General features: G+C 33.7%; 3 protein-coding genes and 1 non-coding gene across 4 annotated transcripts; all 4 read right to left on the reverse strand.

Annotated features, from left to right (window-relative positions):
• Nucleotides 1–465: 465 nt before the first annotated feature.
• On the reverse strand, nucleotides 466–4,386 carry LOC18051073. The gene is made up of 2 exons (XM_006446458.2): nucleotides 4,171–4,386; nucleotides 466–3,978 (listed from the first exon to the last, which is right to left on the reverse strand). The coding sequence occupies exon 2, from the start codon at nucleotides 3,908–3,910 to the stop codon at nucleotides 833–835; it is 3,078 nt and encodes a 1,025-aa protein (XP_006446521.1). The 5' UTR covers nucleotides 3,911–3,978; nucleotides 4,171–4,386; the 3' UTR covers nucleotides 466–832.
• An 8,205-nt stretch (nucleotides 4,387–12,591) lies between these two features.
• LOC18051074 (50S ribosomal protein L12, chloroplastic) lies at nucleotides 12,592–13,526 on the reverse strand. Its single transcript, XM_006446459.2, has one exon. The coding sequence runs from the start codon at nucleotides 13,411–13,413 to the stop codon at nucleotides 12,847–12,849; it is 567 nt and encodes a 188-aa protein (XP_006446522.1). The 5' UTR covers nucleotides 13,414–13,526; the 3' UTR covers nucleotides 12,592–12,846.
• A 91-nt stretch (nucleotides 13,527–13,617) lies between these two features.
• On the reverse strand, nucleotides 13,618–13,689 carry TRNAP-UGG. Its single transcript has one exon. It is a non-coding gene; the product is annotated as a tRNA-Pro (tRNA).
• An 800-nt stretch (nucleotides 13,690–14,489) lies between these two features.
• LOC18051075 (monodehydroascorbate reductase 4, peroxisomal) lies at nucleotides 14,490–19,085 on the reverse strand. The gene is made up of 7 exons (XM_006446461.2): nucleotides 18,902–19,085; nucleotides 18,470–18,521; nucleotides 17,463–17,543; nucleotides 16,642–16,760; nucleotides 15,992–16,211; nucleotides 15,739–15,857; nucleotides 14,490–15,408 (listed from the first exon to the last, which is right to left on the reverse strand). The coding sequence occupies exons 1-7, from the start codon at nucleotides 19,019–19,021 to the stop codon at nucleotides 14,680–14,682; spliced, it is 1,440 nt and encodes a 479-aa protein (XP_006446524.1). The 5' UTR covers nucleotides 19,022–19,085; the 3' UTR covers nucleotides 14,490–14,679.
• Nucleotides 19,086–24,695: the final 5,610 nt, after the last annotated feature.

The following is a 24,695-nucleotide window of genomic DNA, read 5'->3' on the forward strand; positions in this document are numbered from 1 at the left end:
CGATCAAGACACGTACTAGCAATTTTGGTTTATAAATTCTTACGAATTAGGAATTCAACTGTCTCGAGAACATAATTTATCTGCTCTTCACTTTGCTCCTCGGCATTTAAGGTGGGTGCAATAACTAATTCACAAGAGGTGCGTTCTCTGTTTTCTCAGTGCTCTGATGCCCAAACCGGATATGTAGAACTCTCACAAGGAGAGGGGAAAAAAAAACTGATAAGCAGCTAAACGCTACAAAACCTTTTCATAGGCAGTTTGTAATTAATCTGTCAGCGTCACTGCTTTATGCATTTTGAAGGTCAATCACCAAAAATGTAGTAACTCAAAACATAAAAGGAGGAAACAGTGCCTACCTAATGTGTAAAAGTACCCTCAGCCACATGAAAAAGAACGTTAAGGAAATTCAATGCCTAATTTTACGTGGATTCATGTCATAAATCTCTTGGTTTATTGGAAACTGAGTTTTGCATATCCCAAAAGCAACTGAGTTTGTTGTATAACATTATGTTTCTATCTATTGCAGTATACATGGAGCATGATTGATTGGCAGCAACACACTAGATGCCTTTAAAGGGATATAACATGACTGATTGGCAGCAACACACTAGATGCCTGTAAAGGGATATAACGAATATTGCACTAATGTCAACTACAAGTAAAGCAAGCCACCTGTATCATATCAACTTCCTATGATTGCAAGACAGTAACCTTACTCCTACATCCTTACAACAACCTCAATTATTATACTATCTCTACACCTAGACATGGATCGGCAATCAAAATGACATGCGTTTAGAACCAAAAGCTGCATATCTTGCTTCATCCCAATCTACGATGAAGAAGATCCAACCACTGTGTTTACCTTTTCCAACAAGTCTTTTACCTCATGCTCTAATTTGGATTTCAACTCCGGGGTCATCTTCCCATCTGAGTCTGCCAACACTGAGGAAACCATTTCGAGTTTCTGCTTTACATAATTAAATGAGGAAGCCTCAGCAATAGATGATTTAGAGCCAGGTTCCTTTTTCAGGGCCTTGCCACCCTCCTTAGCTGGAGAAGATCTTGCATTTGATATCTCCTTACGCTTTTGCACCTTGGAAGTAGATGAGGAATTCCGAAGCTCAAATTTGCAATTAGAAGCTTCAAAGGGACTGGCCAATTGAGAACTCTTTAAGGCTTCCTCTGCATCGTAGCTCCTTAAAAAGACAACCCGCGCACAGTGATTATTATAGAACATTTCAGTCTCTTCTTTGTTGAGAGATCCAAACTTGCTATAAAACTTGATAAGATCTTTTTTTGATGGCAAAGAAGATGTTGGGCCAAATGTCACATAGAGGGATGCAGGTGGAGCCTTCCCATCAGATTTCTTATTTGTATGTATTTCAGGAGCTGCTTTCCCACCGGTTTCTGTACCTCTTTTCTTCTTATCTTGTGACCTGGTGACTTGCTTAAGTTCAGAGTTATCTGACTTTCCTTTTCCATTAGTTTCTGCGCCTTTTATCTTCGCATCTTCTATTTGCTTCAGAATAGGCTCATCGGATTTTCCTTTATCATTCTTCATCAGTTTTGCTTCATTTTTTTTCATCTTTGTCCGCCTAGATCTCCATTCAGGAGACTTCAGTTCAGTCTCATTTTGGTCTTCTGTTGATGACACAGGTTCAGAGTCTAGAATCTTTCTTTTTCTACCAGGCTGACTTTTGTTGTATATTTTATAGTTAGATCCATTGCTATAGACTGAGCTCCTAAACACTGAAACAAATCCCTCAACCACATCAAGAGAATCCTCCTTCAGAGAATCTAAATTGACAGCCGTGGAGCGGATTCCAGAAATGACATCCTTAGCGGACGCCTTAACTTTCATTGTATCGATGACAGTTCTCTGATCTGGTTTCATTTTTTCAGGATTTGAGGAATCGGATTTCTCATGCTCTGCACCAACATTCTTAGCATCTTTCTTCCGAACCACCTCATCACTACACATCAGATTTGCAGGAGACTTAGACCCAATAAGATTGCCAGCAGCCTTTGTCATTTGCTCTGCCACCTGAGCCTCATAGGAAACTTTCAAGAATTCTTCTATGTCTTTCTTGGTTTGCCTCTTATTTATACTTGTATAAGGAGGGGACAAGTACTTGCTCCTCTTCCTCTCTCTTGACAAGAAGCTCTTCTCAACTTGTTCTTTGGCCTCACCATCATCCCTTTGAACTGTCTTCCTTTCTACAGACATGGGGCTAGCATTAGTTTCTTCTCTGTTGCTCCTCTTCCTCTCTCTTGACAAGAAGCTCTTCTCAACTTGTTCTTTGGCCTCACCATCATCCCTTTGAACTGTCGTCTTTTCTACGGACACGGGGCTAGCATTAGTTTCTTCTTTGTTCCCATCATCATTTTTGGTATGTGAAACTTTGTTCTTCTTCTTCTCCTCCCTTGATGAAAAAACCTTCCTCGTTTTTCTCTTGGCCTTGCTGTCATCACTTTCAACACTTGGAGTTTCAGGAGTAGATTCTAAAAGCTTTGTCACTTTCCTCCTCTTTGGCTTAGAACTCAAACTACTCCCAGCATTAGCTACATCATTGCCTTTCCTCATCTTCCTGGAAGATGATGGCGGTGGATTTCCTGAGCCTATTCCCTCTTTTGTCACATCCTCTTCCAGATTCTTTGCTGGAGTATCTACAAAGCCTTCCATAATTTCAGCAATGCTTTTCTGTTTTCTTCTCTGGTACTGCCCATTCTTTGAATTCATGAGGCACTTCTGCAGCATGTACGGATGGCTTTCTTCCTCAACAGGGCCTTTCATCGGGCCCTCTTCATCATGACTAAAGTCCAATACCCGATCATGGTTGTCGTCTTCTAGCCCTGGAATTGGCTGCGGTTCATGGTACAAAGCCAACTGATAGCCCCCTCTCAAACGATAAAAAGCTGACAGCCAGCACTTTAACTCAGTGAATTCAAGCATATTATCGATGGAAATAACTTGTGCAACATGTTTCAATTCAGCAAGACATTCTGATGGTCCAAACAGATAATTCCAAAGCTTTGCAATTCCACCTTCAGGCACAAGGACTCCAGGCCTGACCCCACTATTCGCTGCCAATGGTCTAGCCAGACTATCTAAACTCTCTTTTGGTACACAGGAACAAGTCATCTTCAATTCCACAAGTCTACCAATCTCATGCACCGCATTCTGCACAGCATTAACGAAGCTCTTTGAGCTACTCTGCCTTGACATATCCTCAAAATTCTTCTCGAAAGGCTTCAACTGAGATGGATGGCACCAAGCAAATGTTCCATCAAAGTATGCCACAAGTAGCCTATCCCTAGGTTTTACCTTCAATGCATAGTCAGAAGCATCAGATGAATCATAAATCTGGCCAGGCCACCATGGATAGCTCTTAATCTTACCCCAAACAAAATCACCCACACAGAACTCATAATTGCCATCACTAGAATTGTCTTCCTCCCCTTTTTCACTGTCACTCATCTCCCTAATTTCCCCATCAGGGTTTTCCCTCTTTTCATTCAGAGAGCCAACATCCTCCCTCCTGTTGAAATCGCCACCATCTTCTCTTCCCATTTCACTACTAACATCCACAAGAAGCGAAATACCATCACTAACGCCAACACAATCATCCACCTCTTCATTTTCAGCATCATAAAAAGAGTCTTTTTCTTTAAAGTTCTCGCTATCATCTCCACTTCTAACCTCAATTTCAGTCTCAACAACCACATCTTCTTCTAAATCATTACCAACTAAATCCTCATTCCCATTTGTAGAAACCCTAACCCCATTTTCTTTGCCATTTTCAACTGAAACCTCGAACAAAGAACTCTTTAGACCTTCTTTCAGACTTTTGACATCTGCGTTCTTTGACTTCGATTGTTCCGATACCTTTTTCGTTGACTTTTCCATTTTTCCGGCAAAATAATAATAACACCCCCTCGAGGAAATCAGCTTCCCACACGTAAAACTTTTGCCCACTATTCAAACAAAACGATTACAACAATAACAACCAACAAAAAAACAAACGTTAAATACAATCAGCACACTTTAACCAAACCCTAGGGTTAAACGCTAAAGCTTTAACTAAACAATACCCAACTTCACATGTATTAAACTAAATAATATTAACGTATAAAAAATTAAACTTGAGAGAGAAAAAAAAAAATTACCTGAAGAAGAAGAAGAAGAAGATAAGCGCTTTCACACTTGAGCTACTCAAAAGTGATTCCTTTTTTCCTCCAAAATACAGAAATAAAGACAAGAAATGATTTGAAATTGGGACATCGAAAATATCGGGCCCAAGGTAGAATGAAAAATCTACTGCTGCCAGAATTAGGGTTCAGGTCTCAGGCGGTTACATTTGTTGTTAATTACAAATTTGTTCCTTTTATTTTTTCTTGTTTTATTTTTGTTGTCTACTAATGGAAAGGTCACGTCCACGTTTTGTTTATGACAGCTTTGATTTTTTAAGGATAATTTCTCACGCGCTCGAGTGAGCATTTTGAGTCTACTCGCGTGTTATTTGACCCTCACTGCGCCTGCGTGGTTGTCGTTGTGTCCTGGTTGACGGCGTGGGTGTGTTTGGCGGCGAGTACTGAGGTTTCTAACGGTGCGATAGCGGGAGTTGTTTATAGAAAGTTCAAACGACGGTCGTACGTTTCTTTTAAAGTGGCAGTTACATTACGGATGATTGACACCTGTCCTTTCTACTCTTCTCGTTGGAGAGATAATAAAAGCCCAACGAAGTAAAACGATGATTCCAGCGTTTAATAAAATGAAGAATTGAATACTGTGCCGTTCTGTAATTTTCCATTAAATATTCTATTTTCCTTTATGTTTTATTTTCTCGAAGAAAATTATCATTAGAATAACCTTTAACATATATTTTTATCAGACGTATGATTTAATATGTATCAGTCATCTACTTTGAATTGATAAATCTATCATCTACAAAAACCATAAACTGTCGATTGTTAGTTAATAGAATTTTACCAAGATGATAATTTTTTCCTTGAAACTAACATTCATGCAAAAAAAATAGAAATACCTAAAAAATTAAGGTGAATTTTTTATACACAATTTTTTTTTCTAATTTTATGAATAACAATACTTTTTTATAAGAAACCATATATTATTAACATTGTTTTCAAGTGATTTTGGGGTAGGCCAAACCAATTTAGAATAATAAATTTATATTTTTGGGGGAGATGGGGTACCTCACTGGTTTGTTGTGCGCGGTGTGCGGTGTATCTGAAATTCGGAGGAGGTGAGAATGGGACAGAGAGTGGTGACAATGGTGGAATGTCAGAGACGAGAGAGGTGTCCTTCAAAATGAGCTTTACGCCTGTAAAACAATGAAATAGAGGTTAGAGGTGAAGCCGGGGTACCCCGGCGTTCACACTCCGACGCTCAAGTTAGCAAACTCGAGCTTTTATGGCAAAGAGAGCTAGCTAGCCCTCTGTAAATTAGGGTTTAAGGTTGAAGAAAACCTATTTTTTGGAGTGTGAGTGTTTTAGGGTGAATGAGAGCATGATGGAGAATGAAACCTAGGCACCTTTATATATGGAGTACCTCAGTTGCCACGTGGCGTACCTTTTTTGGCTAACGTCCTTTTACCTCTTTATGATTTTTTTTGGGCCGTTATTTGCATGTTCGCGGCGTATCTCATCTTTTGAAAACGTGGCGCGCGCTGGCGAGTGGTCCAGGGTACCTCTGCAGTAGCTGTCGAGTAGGCGGCTGGGGACCACTGTCCTTGGGACAATGTCCTTCACTTTTGGCAGAGGTAGCAGGCGGCTGCCCCCCCTTTTGATACGACGCTCTTGATTCCTAATTCTGAGAAAATCGAACAATATCTTTTAGGAGGCGGAGACGTTTCTCATGGCGGATATTTTCGGTGGATTATCTTGCATCCGCTTTGCCGGGTACCTCGAGTTACGTGGGGTACCCCCTATTACGCGGGGTACCCCTATTTGTATGGGATACCTCTATTCGTATGGGGTACCTCATATTATATGAGGTACCTCTATTTGTGTGGGATACCTCTAATTGTGCAGGGTACCTCTATTTATACGGGGTACCTTAAGTCATGCCAGGTACCTCGGATTGTGCAGGGTACCTCCGATTGTGTTGAAATCATTCCATTGGTTGACACGTGGCGCTCTATTGCCTTTCCTATTTTTCCCTCAAACAAACATCACATATTATTAACAATTATACATATTCTACGATAAAAAATTCGGGTTGACAACTTGGAGGAGCATATCCTCAAAAGCTCGGGTTAAAGCTTGGAGGAGCAAATTTTGTTAGCAATGACTGCGAGTTGCAAGGTGCGTCTATGTATGTCATGCCGTCTCCAATCGTGAGTGCTGTCACTATGGCGGTGTGCTACCGACTGCCACTTTGCTTCTGTGTTGTGTGTGTGAAGAAAAGAAGGGAATGAGACAGTGAGAAAATAAGATGAGACATGATGTTTATGATCTGCGTGGTTCTTGTTTCTTGTTTGAACACAATGAGCTTTTGTTTCTTGTTTCAATTAGTATTAACTTTTGTTTCTTGTTTCAATTTCAACATAGTAAGCTTTAAATTTTTATTTTTTTTAAGTTCCAGTGAAATGACATTGTCTCACATATATGTCGTCGTCTTCTGGTAAATGGGACGACATGTTGTTTTTTATCAAGTAAATTTGATGACATGTCATTTTTATACCAAAGCTTCTTTTATTTTTCATCGGACAACGTTGTACCGTACATGGGATGACGTGTCGTCTTTTATTGGGTAAAGACACAACATGTCATTTTTTAACAAAGCTTCTTCTATTATAAAAGACTAAATTACCATTATGACATCAGCAGTTACAAACAACAACTAATGAATTAGTGATCGGCACCTTATGTCAACTTTGGGTGGATGATTGATATATATCGAAAATATTGTAATATGTTTGATAAAGGTGTATCTTAGGAATATACGAATGATAATTTCTTTTTTCTTTGTTACAATTTTCAAACAATACCACTAGTACACACAATATTGATATAAATTATTGTTTACCACTAGCAACGTGTAAAAATTATAACAAAATACAAAATCTAAGTAATTAATAAAGATGAAAATAAGGTTATTGTCCTTTTACTATTAAAGTTGTTATGAAATATCATTTAGTTACAACAAGTATTGTACCTTAACAATTTATTTTTAAAGAATTGCAATTTCTTACATTTATTATTTTTTCGTTAAAGATAATTAATTGACCATACTTTGAACTAGATAAATACTAATTTTGTCATTAATTTAAAAAAATTACAAGACTCATTATACATATTGCCTTGTAAAATACCAATTAAACTCTTAGATAAATAAAAAGACTATTTTTACCCTCGAATTTAAAATACTCGAAAATAAAATAACAAAGTTAATGTCCCTATTAATTATAGGATCGGACTATTTGAACCTATCAAAGTACTTAAGAAACTTACTTCTTAATAAATCTATTTATTAGTAAAATACCTATTACACAAATTTACTATTTATTATCATGGTCATACAGAAAGAAATTAAATAATAAGAGTTTTTTTTTTCTGTACCCCTTCTTCAATGTGAAACCCATCTCTAAGCACATCCAATTTATAATCACATGTTATTTAAAATTCTGCTATTAGTGAAACTCTCCTTTTCAGATTCCTTGATGGTCAGGTTTCATATAAAAAAGAAAATAAAAGAAAGAAAACAAACAAATAATTTGTTGCTATTGGTTTTTTTTTTCCCTTGTAATTTCTTGTATGTTGTTGTTACCATACGTGGTTTCATATTGCTTAAAAGCCTCCTTAATCTATGTATGCTTGACGATTGAAACAAAGTATGAGATTTGAGTGAAAAGGGGAGAAAAAAAAATGGAGAAGAAGAAGAAAACAAAAGAGAGCCTAAAAATAATGGAATGGAAAAAAACCCTTTTCATTCATACAGTTTCATGTAATAGCTCATTATATCTTTACTTTTTAAATAATAGTCCAAAATATCATTCTGCTAACTCACCGTTTGTTTAATGCATTACCTAGTAATTCATTGAGGGCAAAATATAATTTTTTTATTAAAGTGGTATAAATTATATTAAAGTAATTTTTTTATAATTATATAACACTACAAAATATGTAAAATTCATTAATTTTTTCATAAATGAAATCAACGATAAAGTAGTTTGATATAGTCATTGAATAATCGCCACAAGTAACAAATTGTAATTAACAACATATCTTTAAATCATTGGAAGAAAAACTCAAAAATACAACCAAAATTTATGTGCTTACATGTGCTGAAAATCTTCTTAATCTTCAACCAATTTTTATTTTGAACTTTGCCACCACTCTTCTTTAACCATTATTATCTCCCCAAGTCCTTACCACTGTCTCCCTAAGTCGGCTCACAATGCAATTAGAGAGTTTACTTATACAAATATGAAAATTGTGATTATTTTTTGTACTTAAATTTAGGATTTATAGGGCTTTCATACCGCCAAAATAGAGAGAAGTGCAAAATAATTGCTTGAAATAGAAGTTTTCATCTTTTTCGGTATTTCCTGTTTAGTGGGATTAGATAAATATCATTTTAAGTTATATGTCAACTTTTATTTATTTTTTCTAATTTTCTCTTTAATAGAAAATCTTTTTTTACCCTCAATGAATAACTAACAAACGACATTTAACTAACATTAAGTTAATAGAAGAATGTTTTGAGTTATTGTTTAAAAAATAGAGATGAAATAAGCTATTGCATGAAACCTTAGGGATGAGAAAAGATTTTTCCCTAATGGAATTGAGTTAATTTGGTATCAGATATCTATTTATTGTTCATAAAAGAAACTATAGGAATGATTTGTATATATGATGTTAAATTTTTTGCTTGTATAAACAATGAATAGATATCTGTTCAATTATGGATTTTATATGTACGTGACTTTAACTATAGTTTCTTAAGTGAAAAAACTGGTTTAATAATAATTTTGTTTAGCAAGACTAATATCGGGTATTTAGGTTGGATAGTAGAGTAAAGTTTAAACTTTTGAATTTTAAGAGTGAGTTTAATAAGTGATTTAATTGGTTCAAATAATGTCCCCTTAAATTACCAACCATTAAGAAGGTCTATAGTGGATATTGAGAAAATATATTTTGATCAAGGACATTATTGCTATTCATAGGTCAATATATGTATAAGAGTTGGGCTATTTAGACCTAGACATTTATTTATTAAATCCTTTTTTTTCTTAATAAATCCATTTTTAAAATTCGAATGAGGACATAATTGGTATATTAAAGGTCAATAACAGTCAACTGAAAAAAAGTAATAAATCTAAGAGTTTGTAATTCTTTGGTAATAAAATGTTAACATGCAATATGTGTTACAACTAAGGAGTTGTTTGTTAGGCGTTTGAAGTCTTAAATTTTATTAATTTTATATATTTTCTAAATTTTTTTTTGTAATTTATGTTTGATTTTCAGATATTTACATTTGAATTTAAAAAAGTAAACTTTTATGATTTTTATCTGAATAGAAAAAGTTTGAATGAGAAGTAAATTTTATGTCGAAAAAAATATATCTATAAGATATATTTATTTCCTAAACTATAAAATCTAATAATTTTTTTTTTAATTTTGACTTGTAAGGGCATAAATATCAGATAACCATAATTAATATGTTTTCTATTTATAAAAACAAATCATATGCCACTTATATTCTATATTAAAAAAAATGTCATTAAGATATTCATATTCAGACTCATTTACACTTTAGAAAAATTCTAACTCACTAAGACTTCAGACAAAAAAACAAATACTGTCTAGATGTTATTTCTCAATTACTTTATTAGCAAAAAGATAATAATTCCAAGAATAAATAATACAAGCCATGTGAGCAGTACAAAATAATTTGGATCCCACCCATCTTTGTGGTTGATAACTAACATGGTGTGATAGTTACAAATAAATTGATATATGAACCGAGACTCAAATGTCGGAAATTATAACATTACATTAAAATACAGAGAAATTTATTTGCATAAAAATATGAATTTACAGTATAGCAAATTTTAAGAAATTTAAAGTATTCATGCACATTCAAAAAAGAATTATTATATTACTACATTTCACAAGTAGTATCATAATAATTTTATTTCAAGTACTGGTTAGTGTGCATTATATTATATATATATATATGTACAAGGGGATGGATGTGTTTAACTACCCAGTACGTGGCGTTGTTACCAGATCGATGCAGAACTTAATCTGCTTTTGGGAATAGATCCAAGGGGAGGATAGTGTAACTTAAAGTCTCTGTCCTATGTTACACTATCCTCCCCTTGGCTCTGATACTAGTAGGAAATATTGTAATTTCAAGTCTTTGATAAATCTTTAAACCTTCTTTATTAATAAAACTGACAAGTTCACCGTAGGTGAGCTCATCATAGGGAATACGGTTGTCGTAAAGGACTTTAATAGAATTCTTAACATTTTCTCCTAATAGGGTAGGTAAACCTGCAAGAAATTTTTCCTTCTAAGTTACTTATATATGTTAGATAGCTAATTTTAACTTAAAAATTATTTATTAGTTTATCCTCACTACAATGAACAAGAGTGCATATTGTGTAATATTATTAAGAAAATAAAGTTATGCATTCATGCAATAATATAATTATATTTTGGTGGGAAGAAAGAATCAGATTTTTTCAATCCGGTCGCCGGGACAATATCTAGTCATCAAATCCCCATTTTGATGGAGTGGATTGCATTGGCTCATTAACTGATGCGCCATTTTAAGGCTAATTTTAGCACAAAACTCGAGTTTTATCCTCATCATCAACATCAAGACAATAGACTCTAAAAGACTCTAAAATACTCAAACTAGAAAGAGTTGTAAACCTCAGGGTTTTTTTTTTTTTTTTTTTCAGTTTCTATTTATTTTTTATTTTTTAAGTTTGTCCTGCACTTTTATTTTTAGTTTTTTATGGTTTTGTTTATTCTTTTCAAATTTTAGGCACTTTTATTTTATTTTCTATTTGTCCATTGTGTTTTTTTTTTCTCCTCTCGTTATTTGTTAATTTTCAATTTGTCACAAGATTGTTCTGATGATATTAAATGGTGTCACTTTAATATTCAGATTCAGAGGGTACGCCTGTGTTGAAGTTGTAGGTCGGCTCTAGTGATCTTGTGTCGCGGTTCTGTGACCTGTAGGCCGTAGGGTGGGCTTATGGCTGTGGTGGAGGATTGGAGGCTATCCAATTAATCTCCTACAAGGGCGGCATTTTGTGAGGTTTATTTCTCGTTTTATTAATATTTTCGAAATATATAAAGTGATTGAGTCTTAGATTGGGTTTCTCAGTTTAGATCCATTGAAAAATGTTGTGTTATATTTGTGGATTCTACAATCATTTTATTTTTTCGATTAGCATGTGGTTTTCACTAGCATAAGTAAAGTAGATATATTTTTGTAAAATTTTTCTTGAATCTCGTAATATTTTTATACGTGGAGTCTCTCTTTTTTTTTTTTAAATCCCTTTCGGTTGTAAGGATTTCACAGTAAACAAAGTCTGTGTTTATGTCAATGAAAAAATATAAACTCTTATTACCTTACATAATAATGTAAATAATATAACTGTCTCACAACTACTTGATGAAAATCTAATAATTGTGAAAAAAAAGAGTTTGTTGTCTTATATTTTTACAATGATTAAATTTTTATTAAACGGTTCTAAGTTACGTTTATTTTGTAAGACAACAAGTGCCTAAAATATATTAAAGAAAAGTATGTATAGATTCCTTGGAGGCTGAAGTCCCAATAAAAACACTAAAAAATTATGTACTCGGGATTAGGAAGGCCTCAACCCTCAAGCATATGACATATTCATTAACACTTTCCTTAATTGCATTAGGAGGAAGTCTAAACTCTCAAAAGAATTGGAAAACAACCCTTAAATGCTGTTCTTCACCTCACTCTCTTGAAGAGCTTGTAATTATTATAGTCATCTTACGATATGACTTAGTTCATACTTAGAAAACACAATTGTTTTGGCTTTCAAATTTGATAAAAAGAAAAAGACAATGAAATCTATCCCAAATTGAACATAGTTTTGAAGGCTAGTGTTATTGAAATTCAATTTGATAAGAACAAGCAGTCAAGCACCACATTGTTAAGAGCTAGAGACGCAGACTTGTTTTGGCCACTGCAAATTATGGGAGAATAAACAATGGGCCGGGTACCCTTAAGCCAACTTTTAACAATTTAAAACCTCCAAAAATAGTTCATTCATAAAGTTAATGATTGTACGTGCCTATTGAGAGAGACTCTACTCTTTGAGTTTCTAGAGGGCTAATGGTCGGACTAGTGTTCATGTTAATGTGGGATGCTTGAAAAGGCAAAGTAATGCGTTCAGTATCAGCACACACGAACATGAGATGAACTATTTCGATACGGCAGGCATTGGCATGACAATGTTGCTATCTAATGTTACCACATCTCATCCAACTCCCACAATTTTTACAGCTCTTCAGCCAAAAACAACACAAACCAATTCAACTCATTCAAGCAATTTAACAAACAGAACGTGAGCAAAAGCAATGATAATTGATAATAAAAACATTAATTATCTGGAGTTACCTTATCTCGTTCAACTCCCACAATTCAGCTCTTTTCACAAAAGATACATCAAGACACTTCAACTCATGCAGGCAATTTAACAAACGTATCATGTGCAAAAACAGAAAAAACTCATGTTCACTACAAATCCAAATTACACTTTTTTTAAAACTACAAATTACCAAAAGAAAAAAGAGAGCACACAAAAATCAACATAATCATCTCTAAACAACGGAAACTTTAGCGCCAGCTTCTTCAAGCTGTTTCTTAGCATCTTCAGCATCATCTTTCGACACGCCTTCTTTGAACTTCTTAGGCAACCCTTCAATAAGGTCCTTAGCCTCTTTCAAAGCCAAGTTCGTCAGCGCTCTCACGGCCTTAATGACCGCGATTCTCGCATTACTGGGCACCTCGTCAATGACGACGTCGAACTCCGTCTTCTCCTCCTCCACGGCAGCAGGCGCTTCGGCTCCGGGGGCACCGGGGGCGACACCCACTGCGGCGGCGGGGGCGAAGGCGGCGGCGGAGACGCCGAGCTTATCCTGGAGGTAGTCGACGAGGTTGCAGACTTCTTGGAGAGTGAGGGAAGAGATCTCGGTGGCGAGCTTTTCGATTTTCTCGGGGGCTTCGACAGCGCAAAGAGGGCGCAAGTGAGAAGCACGGTTGGTTTGGGTGGGGAGGGGGTAAGATGGGAATTTAAGGAATTGTTTGGGGTAAGGGAAGGAGGGAGTGGGGCGTGAACGGAGAGTGAGTGTTGTTGTTGCCGCCGCCGTTGCTGAGATTGTTGCCATTTTTTTTTGGATTTTGGAGGTTTGAGGAGCAGAAGAGAGTGAGAAACGAAGATAGCAAAAGGATAAGGGGCTGTGCGGGACTGCGGGTGGCAAGTAAAGAGAGATAGTATGAATATGATGATGGTGTAATTTGATTGACAGGATTACCCTTGTCCTTTATTAATTTCCAGTGAAAGCCAGGGAAAAATGAAACTAAAACATAAAGGGGCATTCCGAGAATCGAACTCGGGACCTCTCGCACCCAAAGCGAGAATCATACCACTAGACCAAATGCCCGGTTTGGTTCTTCTGTCATTCGGTAATAATTGAAATATTAATTAGTTCAAAAAAAAGGAAATTAATAATGTTGTATTTACAAAAACTGCACATTGCGTTAGCCAACATTGAAATTAAGCTCCCAGTGGTACCAGATGACTTCAGGTGAGGTCCAGGCTATAAAGAACCCTTGGTTTAAATAAAATACCTCAGTTTTAATTTATAAAATATTAACTCATATAAAAAGGAATTAACTATATTCCCAGAAAATTTCACCCTAAAAAAAAAAAAAACTCTTTTAGGTTTTTATTATAAAATACATACAAATCCTAGTATGTTTAATTATTTTCTTCTTGTCATCTTATTTATCTCTCCCGAGTTAAAACTCTCATAATTTTATTTAAAAAATTATTTTTATTAAAATTTAAAATATAAACATAAATTATGAAATGAGGTGAATGTAAAAATCGTGTTAAAAAATATTTTATTTAAATGTATAATTAAATTTTCATACAAAACAAAAAAGAAATAAATTAAGTTATCTTTGATTATTAAGTAATTTCAATAGGGAAGGAGTTTCTATGATAAATTTTGAGGGGTGTCAAAAGGTACACCCTTCTCTCTTTTGCCGTAGTCTCGTCTTTCTTTAGGCAAATTATGATGCATCATGTAACGCACTATTACTTGCTGATGATTGAGATTACATTTCATATGTACTCAATAGTTTCCTACGAAGATCATCTTTGATATTGTTCCGATTTTTCTGCTTTTATGTGTATACAAATATACAATTTGACGTTTGATTTCATAAGACAAGATGATGACTTTCAGATCTATAAAATTCTAAAAAGTAGGAATATTGTTACACATGGAGCATATTTTCTGCTTGAAAAGAAATGATTATAGGGTATTTCCAGATCTCCTAAGTACTATTGATGTTACACCATGGATATTACATAAATCAGGCAACATCCATATACATTTTCCTGGCCAACATCCCTAAGCAGTTTCCTACCACCTTCGACGCCTCCTGCCATACCAATATGCGAATGCTGCGATTGATGCAGCAAGAATAACACCAGCTGTTGCATGCAATGGGTATAATGATTTCCCTAAAACAAGACCAGGGACCGTTTTTCCGTCAACAGGAGTTGATGGCAGTGGTTTCTGACTAACAGCCAATGCAAAACCCAAACCCTGCCTCTCCAGCTCAGCCAAGTCTTCAACAACCGGTTGAAGCTGCGTGGCTTTTGCTATGGCTTCATACTCTTCCTTCGTTCCACCTTCAAGAAAAGACCCAACTAGCTGACCCTTGTTTACCCAGTAAGCCCCAAATGTAGCCCCCGAGAAATTCCCATAATGGACTACTTCCCCTACATTGTCCCCATAAAACTGCCATGACAATGTGAAAACTCTGGAGTAGAAGAATGGTAGATAATCAAATTTGTCTGTTTTGTCAGGTTCCATTATTGCAGCAACCGCATGCTTAGCAGATTTTCTTGCTGAGTCAACATGCTCAAGCCTACGGGTTTCACCCAGTAGTTTGAGTGGAAACGTTGCAACATCTCCAACTGCATAGACTGAGCTGTTGCTCGACTGTAGCCTTCCATTTACTTTAATCCCACCCTTCTCCAAAGTTAGTTGGCCTTCAAAAAGGCTTGTGTTTGGACGTATTCCAATTCCCACTACAACCATGTCTGTAGGTAGCCGATTTCCATCCCGAAGATTAACAGCCACAACCTGTGAGTGAATTGACCAATAAAATTTACTAAGCATTATGACTTACAGCAGATGTATTATTTGCAAACTGATCAGAGTCAGTCTTGTTATTTTGAAAACAAAATACACTTTAAAATTGAGGAAGTTGAAATTAGTTTATTACAGATAAAACCGAAGCCAAATTGCTATTCTAGTTATGGCACAGGAAATATTTACACACATATCAATTTCAATCTTCTGGTGCTCCAAGCACGAGGAAATTTTCAGCAAACATTCCTTGGTCAATCTACCAATACTACCAAACAATCAAACAGAGTTTCTCTCCAGATTTCAAAGCAGCGAGAGATTTACCTTCCCATTAGAGTCCACGTCAAATGATGACAAGACAGTTCCTTTGACAAACTTTACTCCTTTAGACTTATAGTATTCTTCATAATAACTTGCAATCTTAGGAGTAAATAGACGAGCCACTGAGAGACAACAAAAACCAACAAAAAATAGCGTGTAAATATTCTTCCTGTCAGTGAATAATTTTATTTTGATTTCCACAGCATGTTCAGACATCCCATGTAAATATGGAAGCCATCAGAGCAGGAGTACTTACTGCAATGTGCCTCCGGAAAAACCATAGTCACATTTATTTTATTGATCACCAGAGATGCAGCACATTCCATTCCTATGTACCCACCGCCAATGACAACAGCATTCCCACCAGAACAAGATTTCATCACATTTACAAGCCTATTTGCATCAGCTAAATCTCGTAAATAACACACGTTTTCAGCATCTGACCCACTCAGACCAAATTCCTCGAGCTTCAGAGCCTACATATTCAGTTTATACAAATCAGTCAAATCCAGAGTCCTTCTCACCTCACAAACATTAAACGAATTTCAATTTTTAAACTTCCAATGCCAACTAAATACAACACCTCAAAACGACAATAATTAATGTTGAAATAATTTGTTGCAAAGACTAAAACTGAAGTTATAGCTCAAGCATATTAAAGGAAACACAAGTAAAACCAGAGATAGCTTAAGTGTAGAATACATCTTATATGCTGAAATTTTCTTTGAAGGAAAAGATTCTCCAATGACAATTAAACAAAAGAAAATTCCAAATGAATCGTGGTTGAAAGGCATAAATTGCCTCAATTTTTTATATTTTAAAAACCATGCAACTGCAAAAAATAACGTTAACGAACTAATGCAAGAAACAGAAGGTCTTCAATGAAATAAAGATTGCGTTCAGTACCCGAGCACCTGTTGCAATGATGAGAATCTTATAACTTATAGTCTCTCCAGTTGCTGTTACTAATGTCTTACGCCTCACATCAGCGGACTTAACTCGAGTTCCAAGAACCAACTCAATTCCTAGAAAAGTGACCATACCGAAAATTAAAAAAAAAAAAAACATTGAGCAAAGACACATAACAAACTTGATCCTCCTGACTAGAATAGATGATAAATCATTAATGTAAATTTGGCTTTCAAATACGTTCAAATATTAACAAATGTAAGATAGAACATCATGCCCAACGGTGACATATGCATTATCTCACCAATAGTCTTTAAATTTTTTATTAGAGAATATAAATTTGATAGTCTCTTATTTGAAGACAGTACCGTTCATTCTCAATTGTTCTGATTAAGTTGATAACTGAAGGTCACATTTCAGAAAGACACAAGATATTCCTATATATACATTGTCAACATTAATTGTTCTCTCTAACACGTCAAATAAAGTGTTCACAGATAAACCATACTGAATACACAATATGAGGTGACAATTCACGTGGCAAATTAGTAATGCAAGAGGCTTTAGAGATGAAGGAAATTTAAGTTTGTTGCACAAAATATATTACCTATGGCCAAAAAAGCTAGCTAATGTTCCACTATAGCACATATCGACATAAAACAGGTGATTGAAGCAATCAGAAAGTATGTATTTTGGACTCAATATCCTATGTACAAAGCCCACGGGAGCAACGGCATAAAGAAATCAATTCGGATATAATATAGAAACAAAATGCTGCTTTGTCGATAGCATAGAACAATGAACGAGAAAGTTATTACCATGTTCATTATACCATTTTGGAGTTAATCTTTCCTCGTTAGCACCAACACAAGTGTGAAATGATGGAAGGCGTGCTGGCGCTGCAAAATACCAGAAGTTCCAGTAAGTAGTAATCCTGATAACTAAGAGAAAGAAAAGGACTAAAAACACAGGAACAAATTGTCAGTACTGTTGATACAGTTGAGAATAACATGCACACATGAGGAAACAGATTAATCCACTTGTTCCTGAGATTTTCACGTCCCTTTGTAGATACCAACCAAGCTACTGCTTGTTTTAAAGAGTTATCAAATTAACCAGAAAATATTTCTAAGATTACAGGTAAAAGTAAGACATGATACCGATAAGCATTGAGAAAACATTCAAACAAGAGTGCAAAAATAAACTTCCACGGAGAAGAACCAACAGAAGAAGGTTTTCTCCTCACAAGTACAATGTCATTCATAATACACACATCCAGTCCCTGACAACCCACCTTAAGTTCCCATAACACTTCAGAGTGACACAATATCAATGGCTGTATATGCACTGAATCTTCCTCCACAATCTGACCAAACGGACAGCAGGACACCTGCTTAGCCAAAAAACTACAACGCATGCACATACGGACATTCTCCAGTTTTTGGTATTTGATTTTAGTTTTGTTTTCAATAACACTGTCAAAAGAGCACTTTATCAAGTCTGCTTAAATCTTCAAACAGGTTAGAGGCTATTACCCACCGTTAGATGCTCAGAACAGTGACAGCAATTTTGGATACCCAAGTGTAAAAGAAATTAGTTTTGAGATTAAATGCAGCTGAAAAAGTTATTAAAAGCTTTCCAAGTTCATAGGCAAACAAATAACACTGTCAAAGTTACCAACTATCACCAGTAATTTTGGAGGACCTTTCTGCAAAGGAGAATGTATGATACGAAGAAGTAGATACGGGCAATACCTTAACACAAATCTGACAGAACTTTATATTTCAAACAACAGTTCGAGGACTTTAATGATGGCAATATATACCTTCTGGAAGTAAATAACCCTTGCTCAATGCGGGCCTCTCATAAGGTGCAACCTGAAAGAAACATAGCACACAATAATCCGAGTTATTTTACTGATATATATTGCTCTGTATCTTACTATCAACAATTTCCTAAGCTTCCACTTCCATCTCATGCCCTTGGTCACATAGCTTCCTCGAGGCTTATTTGAACTTGAAGTTCATTCTACAATAGTTAATAGAAATTTGATTTTTCTTAAAAAAAAAAAAAAACACCACAACAGAAAATTCTCCAGAATTTCAAAACCATCAAAAAAAAAAAAAAAAGTCGCGCGATTAAAAAAAAATCAATTGAACTGAATTACAGATATAGAAAAAATAATAATTCAATAGAATTCATACATGCGTATAGAATTTGAAAAAGAATAATTAAAAAATAGAAAAAAAAAACTCACAGGTTCCTCAGAAATGATGCAGAGTTCGCCGGGAGGAACTCCTCGCTTTGTGAATTCAAGAGCTGCATATCCAGCTGCAACTCCTCCTCCTACAATCACATACACAAATGCTCTTCCCATTTTCAAATTTCTCTTTAACTTCTTTCTATTAACAAATTCTCTCGCTATCTTATTTTGAATTTTCGCTCAGGTTTTTCTTATTTATATATATATAAACACACACTCTGCTTTTCTTTGAACACACTCAAGGGGGAGTAATAAAATATTGTATTATTACCGTTTTGTCCTTTATGGGTCATGACTACTATGCTTCCGGGTGTATTATAAAATGCTATATCTAAATTTAATCAACCGAATCATATGCGGTTAGGTAATATGACGGACCCGTCTTTGATCGGCATTTTTAAAAAAAATACTATTATATTATAATTAGTACTCTATTAATATTTATAATTAAAATTTTCTTTTATAATTTTAATATGTCACCGTTCGAATAATAATTTTTATTTAATATTAAAAAAATTATTTTATTCTTAAAATGAGAGTCAAATAAACTCTCATTTCGAAGGAAATTGAGATCATTTTCTGATCTGATCATTTTTTATTTTTTACAAATCTTATACTGTTTTTATTTTAATATTAGTAAATTGTTAAGATTTAATTTTATTTATTTATTAATCATTAATTATATTAATAGTATTTATTCATATAAAGATTAGATCCGGAAAAAATCATGATCAAAGGTATTTCAACAAGTTTACAATTAAATTTGAGCTATGTGGGACAGGTTATGGACTTATTTAGCCACTATTCTGCTGCCACGTGTAGGATGGTCTTGGAAAGTGTGATCGTGGTGATTACCATATCATGTTTGTGGTGAACTGGTGATTCAATTGAAGAATTTGATGAAGAAAAAAACAGAAAAAACAGGAATTGAAGAAAATGATAATGTCAGACAAGAAACAGATTTTGGATGAGGCTTGTTGTGTGAGCCGTATGTATTATTAAACTTATCCTCTTTCTCCTTCACAAATTTTGGTAGTTTCATTGTCATATCTATAGGTCCAACTCAGAGAAAATTCCAAAATAAAATGCTTTATATTGTAGTAGCATTGGAAGCTCTTCAAAATTTAATTTTTTTTACGTAAATTAAATCAGTATTCTTGTTGGCATGCTGTTGTGAGCTCTTTATCAAGTTTCTGTTAAACTGTATTTTTAAATTTACATATGGTTCCAAGATTGAATAGAAAACATAAAATATGTTATGGGCACATCATCCTCTTGAATTTGTAAAACAAAAAAGTTAACCAACCAATCATCAATGTGATTGAGGTAAAATTTTGGGATTATAATATAATAATGGGGCGGAATTAGGTACAAGCCTAGGCTGAAAAATAAGCTAAAACAAAATAATGAGTCTGACTTTAAATTTTACTTTGGTTCTTCTTCTTCTTCTTTTTTTTTTTTTTTTTTTTTTGGGGGGGGGGAGCTAATGTTCATATTTATTTTACTACGGCCAAGGGCCCAAGGCCAAAAAAGGGCCGAAATCTCTTGAGGTTCATATCATTGAGGCAAATTGTGCCCAAAGAATAGAACATTCATTTTTAAACCTATTAATTTAGGGCTCCTTCGTTTTCATGTCCGAAGTCTTAGTTTGGTGTAATTTAAGATATTTAAAAATTTGAACTTGCTTAATATATTTATGCAACACTTTCAAGGACAAAAATGTAAAAGTATTAGATTTAATATGTTTTGAGTTTATAAAAATAAATAACTCAACACTCATACTCATACATAAGAGAATGAAAAATAAATATATTATTCAGACTCATTCATACTTCTGTAATATTTAGACTCATTCAAATTTCAAGAAAAAAGCAAATGCTACCTTTGCCTTAGTGTTAGGTGTTGTGCAAATTTTAATGTACTCGCAAGTGCACGAATCTATTGTAGTATAGACTAATGGTGACGAGTGTCGATCCCACGAGGAGGTAGATTTTAATTATATATAGAATTAATTTTGTAAATGGGTGGTTGGATTTGTGGTGGAAGTGATTTAAATTATCCTAAAATTGGAATTGAGATTCTAAAATTGGAATTGCAATGGCGAGAATAAATTGAAGCGAAATTTATTGAAATGACGTACTTGGGTATCTGGATCCGTATCAACATGCATCATGGGCTAAATAATCCTTATTAATGCCAATTAAATCATGAGGGGGGAATCCACACCTCATGAACCACACTCTAATCAATATGGTGCTAAGGGTTTATCATGCCAAATAATAATAACCTTATACTAGAGAGTCAGTGTAACCAAGGCGGTATCTAGACAAGATTATTATTATTTGTCGACGAGAAGTCAAAACATCCACAAAAACTAGAGGGGAAGAGAAAATAAATTTACCAAATTAAGCTCATGACACATGTGGAGACTTCACCTTCAACCCAAGCTTGAAAGAAAATTAGCCACTCATAGTTGAACTAGGGGCAAAATGAGAATTTATTAAAATACGAAGAAAATACAAGATGGAGAAGGAATTACAGAAAATGGATCCCAAAAATGGATTCAGAGGTATCAAATTAGGGGGGAGAGGCCCCCTTTTTATAGATACATGGAGTAAATCATGGCCATCGGATTAAAAACAGTTTGGACGCTCAGGATTGCGCCACGTCATCAGTCAACAGTCCACGGTTTGACCACACGGATGAACAGTAACACGGTTTGACCCGACTTTGAACAGTAACGCGGTTTGATTGAAAATAATCATGTGTGATGCATGCACCGTATGGGAGATTTTTCGTCCACTGATATGCTGCCACATCACCATCAACAGTATATAAGAATTTTAGTCCAACAGGATCGTGACACCTCATCAGTCAATGCCACGTCATCGGTCCGTCTATGTGAACAGTGTCGTGAACAGTAACGTATACAGTACCGTACACGTGAATAGTACCGTACATGTGAACAGTTCCATTTTTCCTTTTATGCTCCTCCTAAGGTTTTCGACCGTCCTGAGTTCAAAAGTGATGTCCGTTTTGCCATCCGATTTCTCGTTTATTGTGAAATGACTATAATGCCCCTAAAATACATAAAATACTTAATTAAAATAATACACATGTAATTAAATCACAAGTAGGTTAAATACATAAAAGTAAGGGTTGTTAGTAAGACTTGAAATGTAAAATGACGGTTTTCTCCTTTATAAATATGCATTTTCTAACACTCAACATTAGGACTCATTAAGGATTAATGTTAAAAGGTTTGAAAAGTAAAAAGTAAAAAGCTAATTTACTGCTTAGTAATTTCTTTTAAAAAAAATTGATAAAACCATCTCATTTTACAATATATTTTAAGACATAGAGAAAAGCAGACTTTTCAAAATCTAATTCTGAGAATTAGTTTTATCTTTAATATAATTTTACATATATCCCCACATAATTACATAAACTCAAAATTATCCTCATTTAATTAAGAAATAAAATCAATAAATTGACACATATCATTATTAGTTTGAATATTGTAGTAAATATATTTTTAAAATTCATGTTAGTATTTGATAGAAATCATTATCAATTATTTTGAGGTAACAAAATAAAAGAAATAAATTAATAAAGTACAATTTTTTTTCTCTGTTACCAATTATCATTGTATATTCACAATAAATAATATGTGTAGGTAAATTTCATTCAACGTTATGTTTTATTTTAGTCACTTGCATTGTTGTAAACTTTATTCAATATTATATCTATTTTGGTCATATGCATTATTACAACTAAACACATATATTTTTATAACAAAAATTTACTAAATGTTTAACATATTTACTTGACAACTAGTTAATTTTACATCACAACTAAAAAGTATGGGTTAGTTGGTAATGATGTAGCTTTTAAAATAATTGTTGTTGAGTTGTGCAATTATACTGTATAAGTAATCAGTTGTGAAAATAATCAATTAAACGTTTAGTGAAATTTATTTTTAAAAAAGGGATAAAAGCTCATTTAGTCCCTACATTTTAAGATTAGTATCAATTTAGTCCCTATATTTTTAAAAATGCCTCGAAACATCCTCGCCGTTAAAGTATTGATACCCCTTATATTACTTTTTTATTTCTTTTGGCTTACTTTTACAATATTACCCTTTTATAATAATTTTTTTGTTTGGACATTAATAAAAAGAAAATAATTAAATTATCAATTTAACCCTAAAAAATTATATTAATTTTTTTTTCAAACACCATTTGCACACTTGGTAGGTTGCATACAATTTTTGACAATTAAAATTTAATATTAAAAATTTTTGAGGGGTAAATTGGTAATTTAATTATTTTCTTTTTATTAATGTCCAAACAAAAATTTATTATAAAAGGGTAATATTGTAAAAGTAAGCTAAAAGAAATAAAAAGTTACGGTAGGGGTATCAATACTTTAACGACAGGAATGTTTCGAGGTATTTTTAAAAATACAGGGACTAAATAGATACTAATCTTAAAATATAGGGATTAAATGGATTTTTACCCTTTAAAAAAGTATTGCAGGTTTAAAATATAAGAATATAAATTACTAAAATGAATATAATATTGAATAAAATTTATTTACACATTTATAAACATGTATATGAATTTTTTTATTGTATGTATATAATAATTGATAGTTAAAATAAATATTTTTATATTATTAATTTTATTTTTTTATCTTGTTATCTCGATATAATTGAAGATAATAATAACATATTTAAATTTAATGATTTTATATACTAATTAGTAAAGATAATTTTAGATTTTTATAATATATATGAAGATATATATAAAGTTGGGGCAAAACTATGTTGCAACAGTGGTATGGTATCACAGTTGCAACCAGCCATTGGATCTATAGTTGTACAGTTGTATTTGCAAGATCAAATGGCTGAAAGCAACAGTGGTACTGTACCACTGTTGCAACATAGCTGGACCCATAAAGTTGTACCCAATTATAAAATTAATATTCAAAATCAAATTTTAAAAAATTATTCTTTCTTTACTTTTTGAAATTTACTAGAGGACGAGATGATTTTACCAAAAATAAATTTTAAAAAATTAACCAAACACTAAATCAACTTAATTCTTCAAAATCACTTTTCACCCTTCTAAAAATTATTCCAAACAAGCCTTAGGACTCTTACCTTTTTTTTTTTTAACTTTAATTTAAATCCACACATGCTTAATTTTAAAAGCTAAAATATTAGAAAACTTAGCATTCACTTGATGTTTTTTAAAAAGTACAAGAAAGTTTTGAAGGGCAATGCAAAGGCTATTTTGAATTTTGATGAGTTATATACAATGAGATCATGTCTCAATTAGAACATGAACATGGGCCTAAGGGACGGTATATGTGGGCATACCCAACTGGATGTATTAAGTAAAATCTCATTCTGTCTGTTTACACCCACACCCAGTCCCAACAAGCAAATTGTATTCAAACCAAAAATCTTATCAAATAATAAGACGTTAAATGTCGAATTTAACTTTTTTATTTTTTGCGTGCACCCAAATTGAATCTTTTGGTGGATCTTCACAAAGAATATGACAATAGATATAAAAAAAAAAATTGAGTTGGAAGCTATCCAAACATTTTTAACGACAAGCGGTTTTTTGATGAATTTTGAATGATAAAGAGAGAAATGAACAATTTATTGAAACAACAGTATTGCTCATTAATTTTCTCATTAAAATTGCTATAAGCAATGTACAAATTTGCACATCCTCATGAAATTAAATTTTGGATCTGGCCTGATTTGAGATGCATT

The sequence above is a fragment of the Citrus clementina genome, unplaced genomic scaffold, assembly GCF_000493195.1.
Source record: "Citrus clementina cultivar Clemenules unplaced genomic scaffold, Citrus_clementina_v1.0 scaffold_2, whole genome shotgun sequence".
Classification (NCBI taxonomy): domain Eukaryota; kingdom Viridiplantae; phylum Streptophyta; class Magnoliopsida; order Sapindales; family Rutaceae; genus Citrus; species Citrus x clementina.

Bases quoted from the DNA above. Each gene is read 5' to 3' on its own strand.
- LOC18051075 (XM_006446461.2), bottom strand. From the start codon at position 19,021: ATGGGAAGAGCATTTGTGTATGTGATTGTAGGAGGAGGAGTTGCAGCT. The intron at 17,544-18,469 runs GTATATATTGCC...GGTATTTTGCAG, and splicing joins GGGTTATTTACTTCCAGAAG to CGCCAGCACGCCTTCCATCA. The intron at 16,212-16,641 runs GTACTGAACGCA...CTGAATATGTAG, and splicing joins TCATTGCAACAGGTGCTCGG to GCTCTGAAGCTCGAGGAATT.
- LOC18051073 (XM_006446458.2), bottom strand. From the start codon at position 3,910: ATGGAAAAGTCAACGAAAAAGGTATCGGAACAATCGAAGTCAAAGAAC.
- LOC18051074 (XM_006446459.2), bottom strand. From the start codon at position 13,413: ATGGCAACAATCTCAGCAACGGCGGCGGCAACAACAACACTCACTCTC.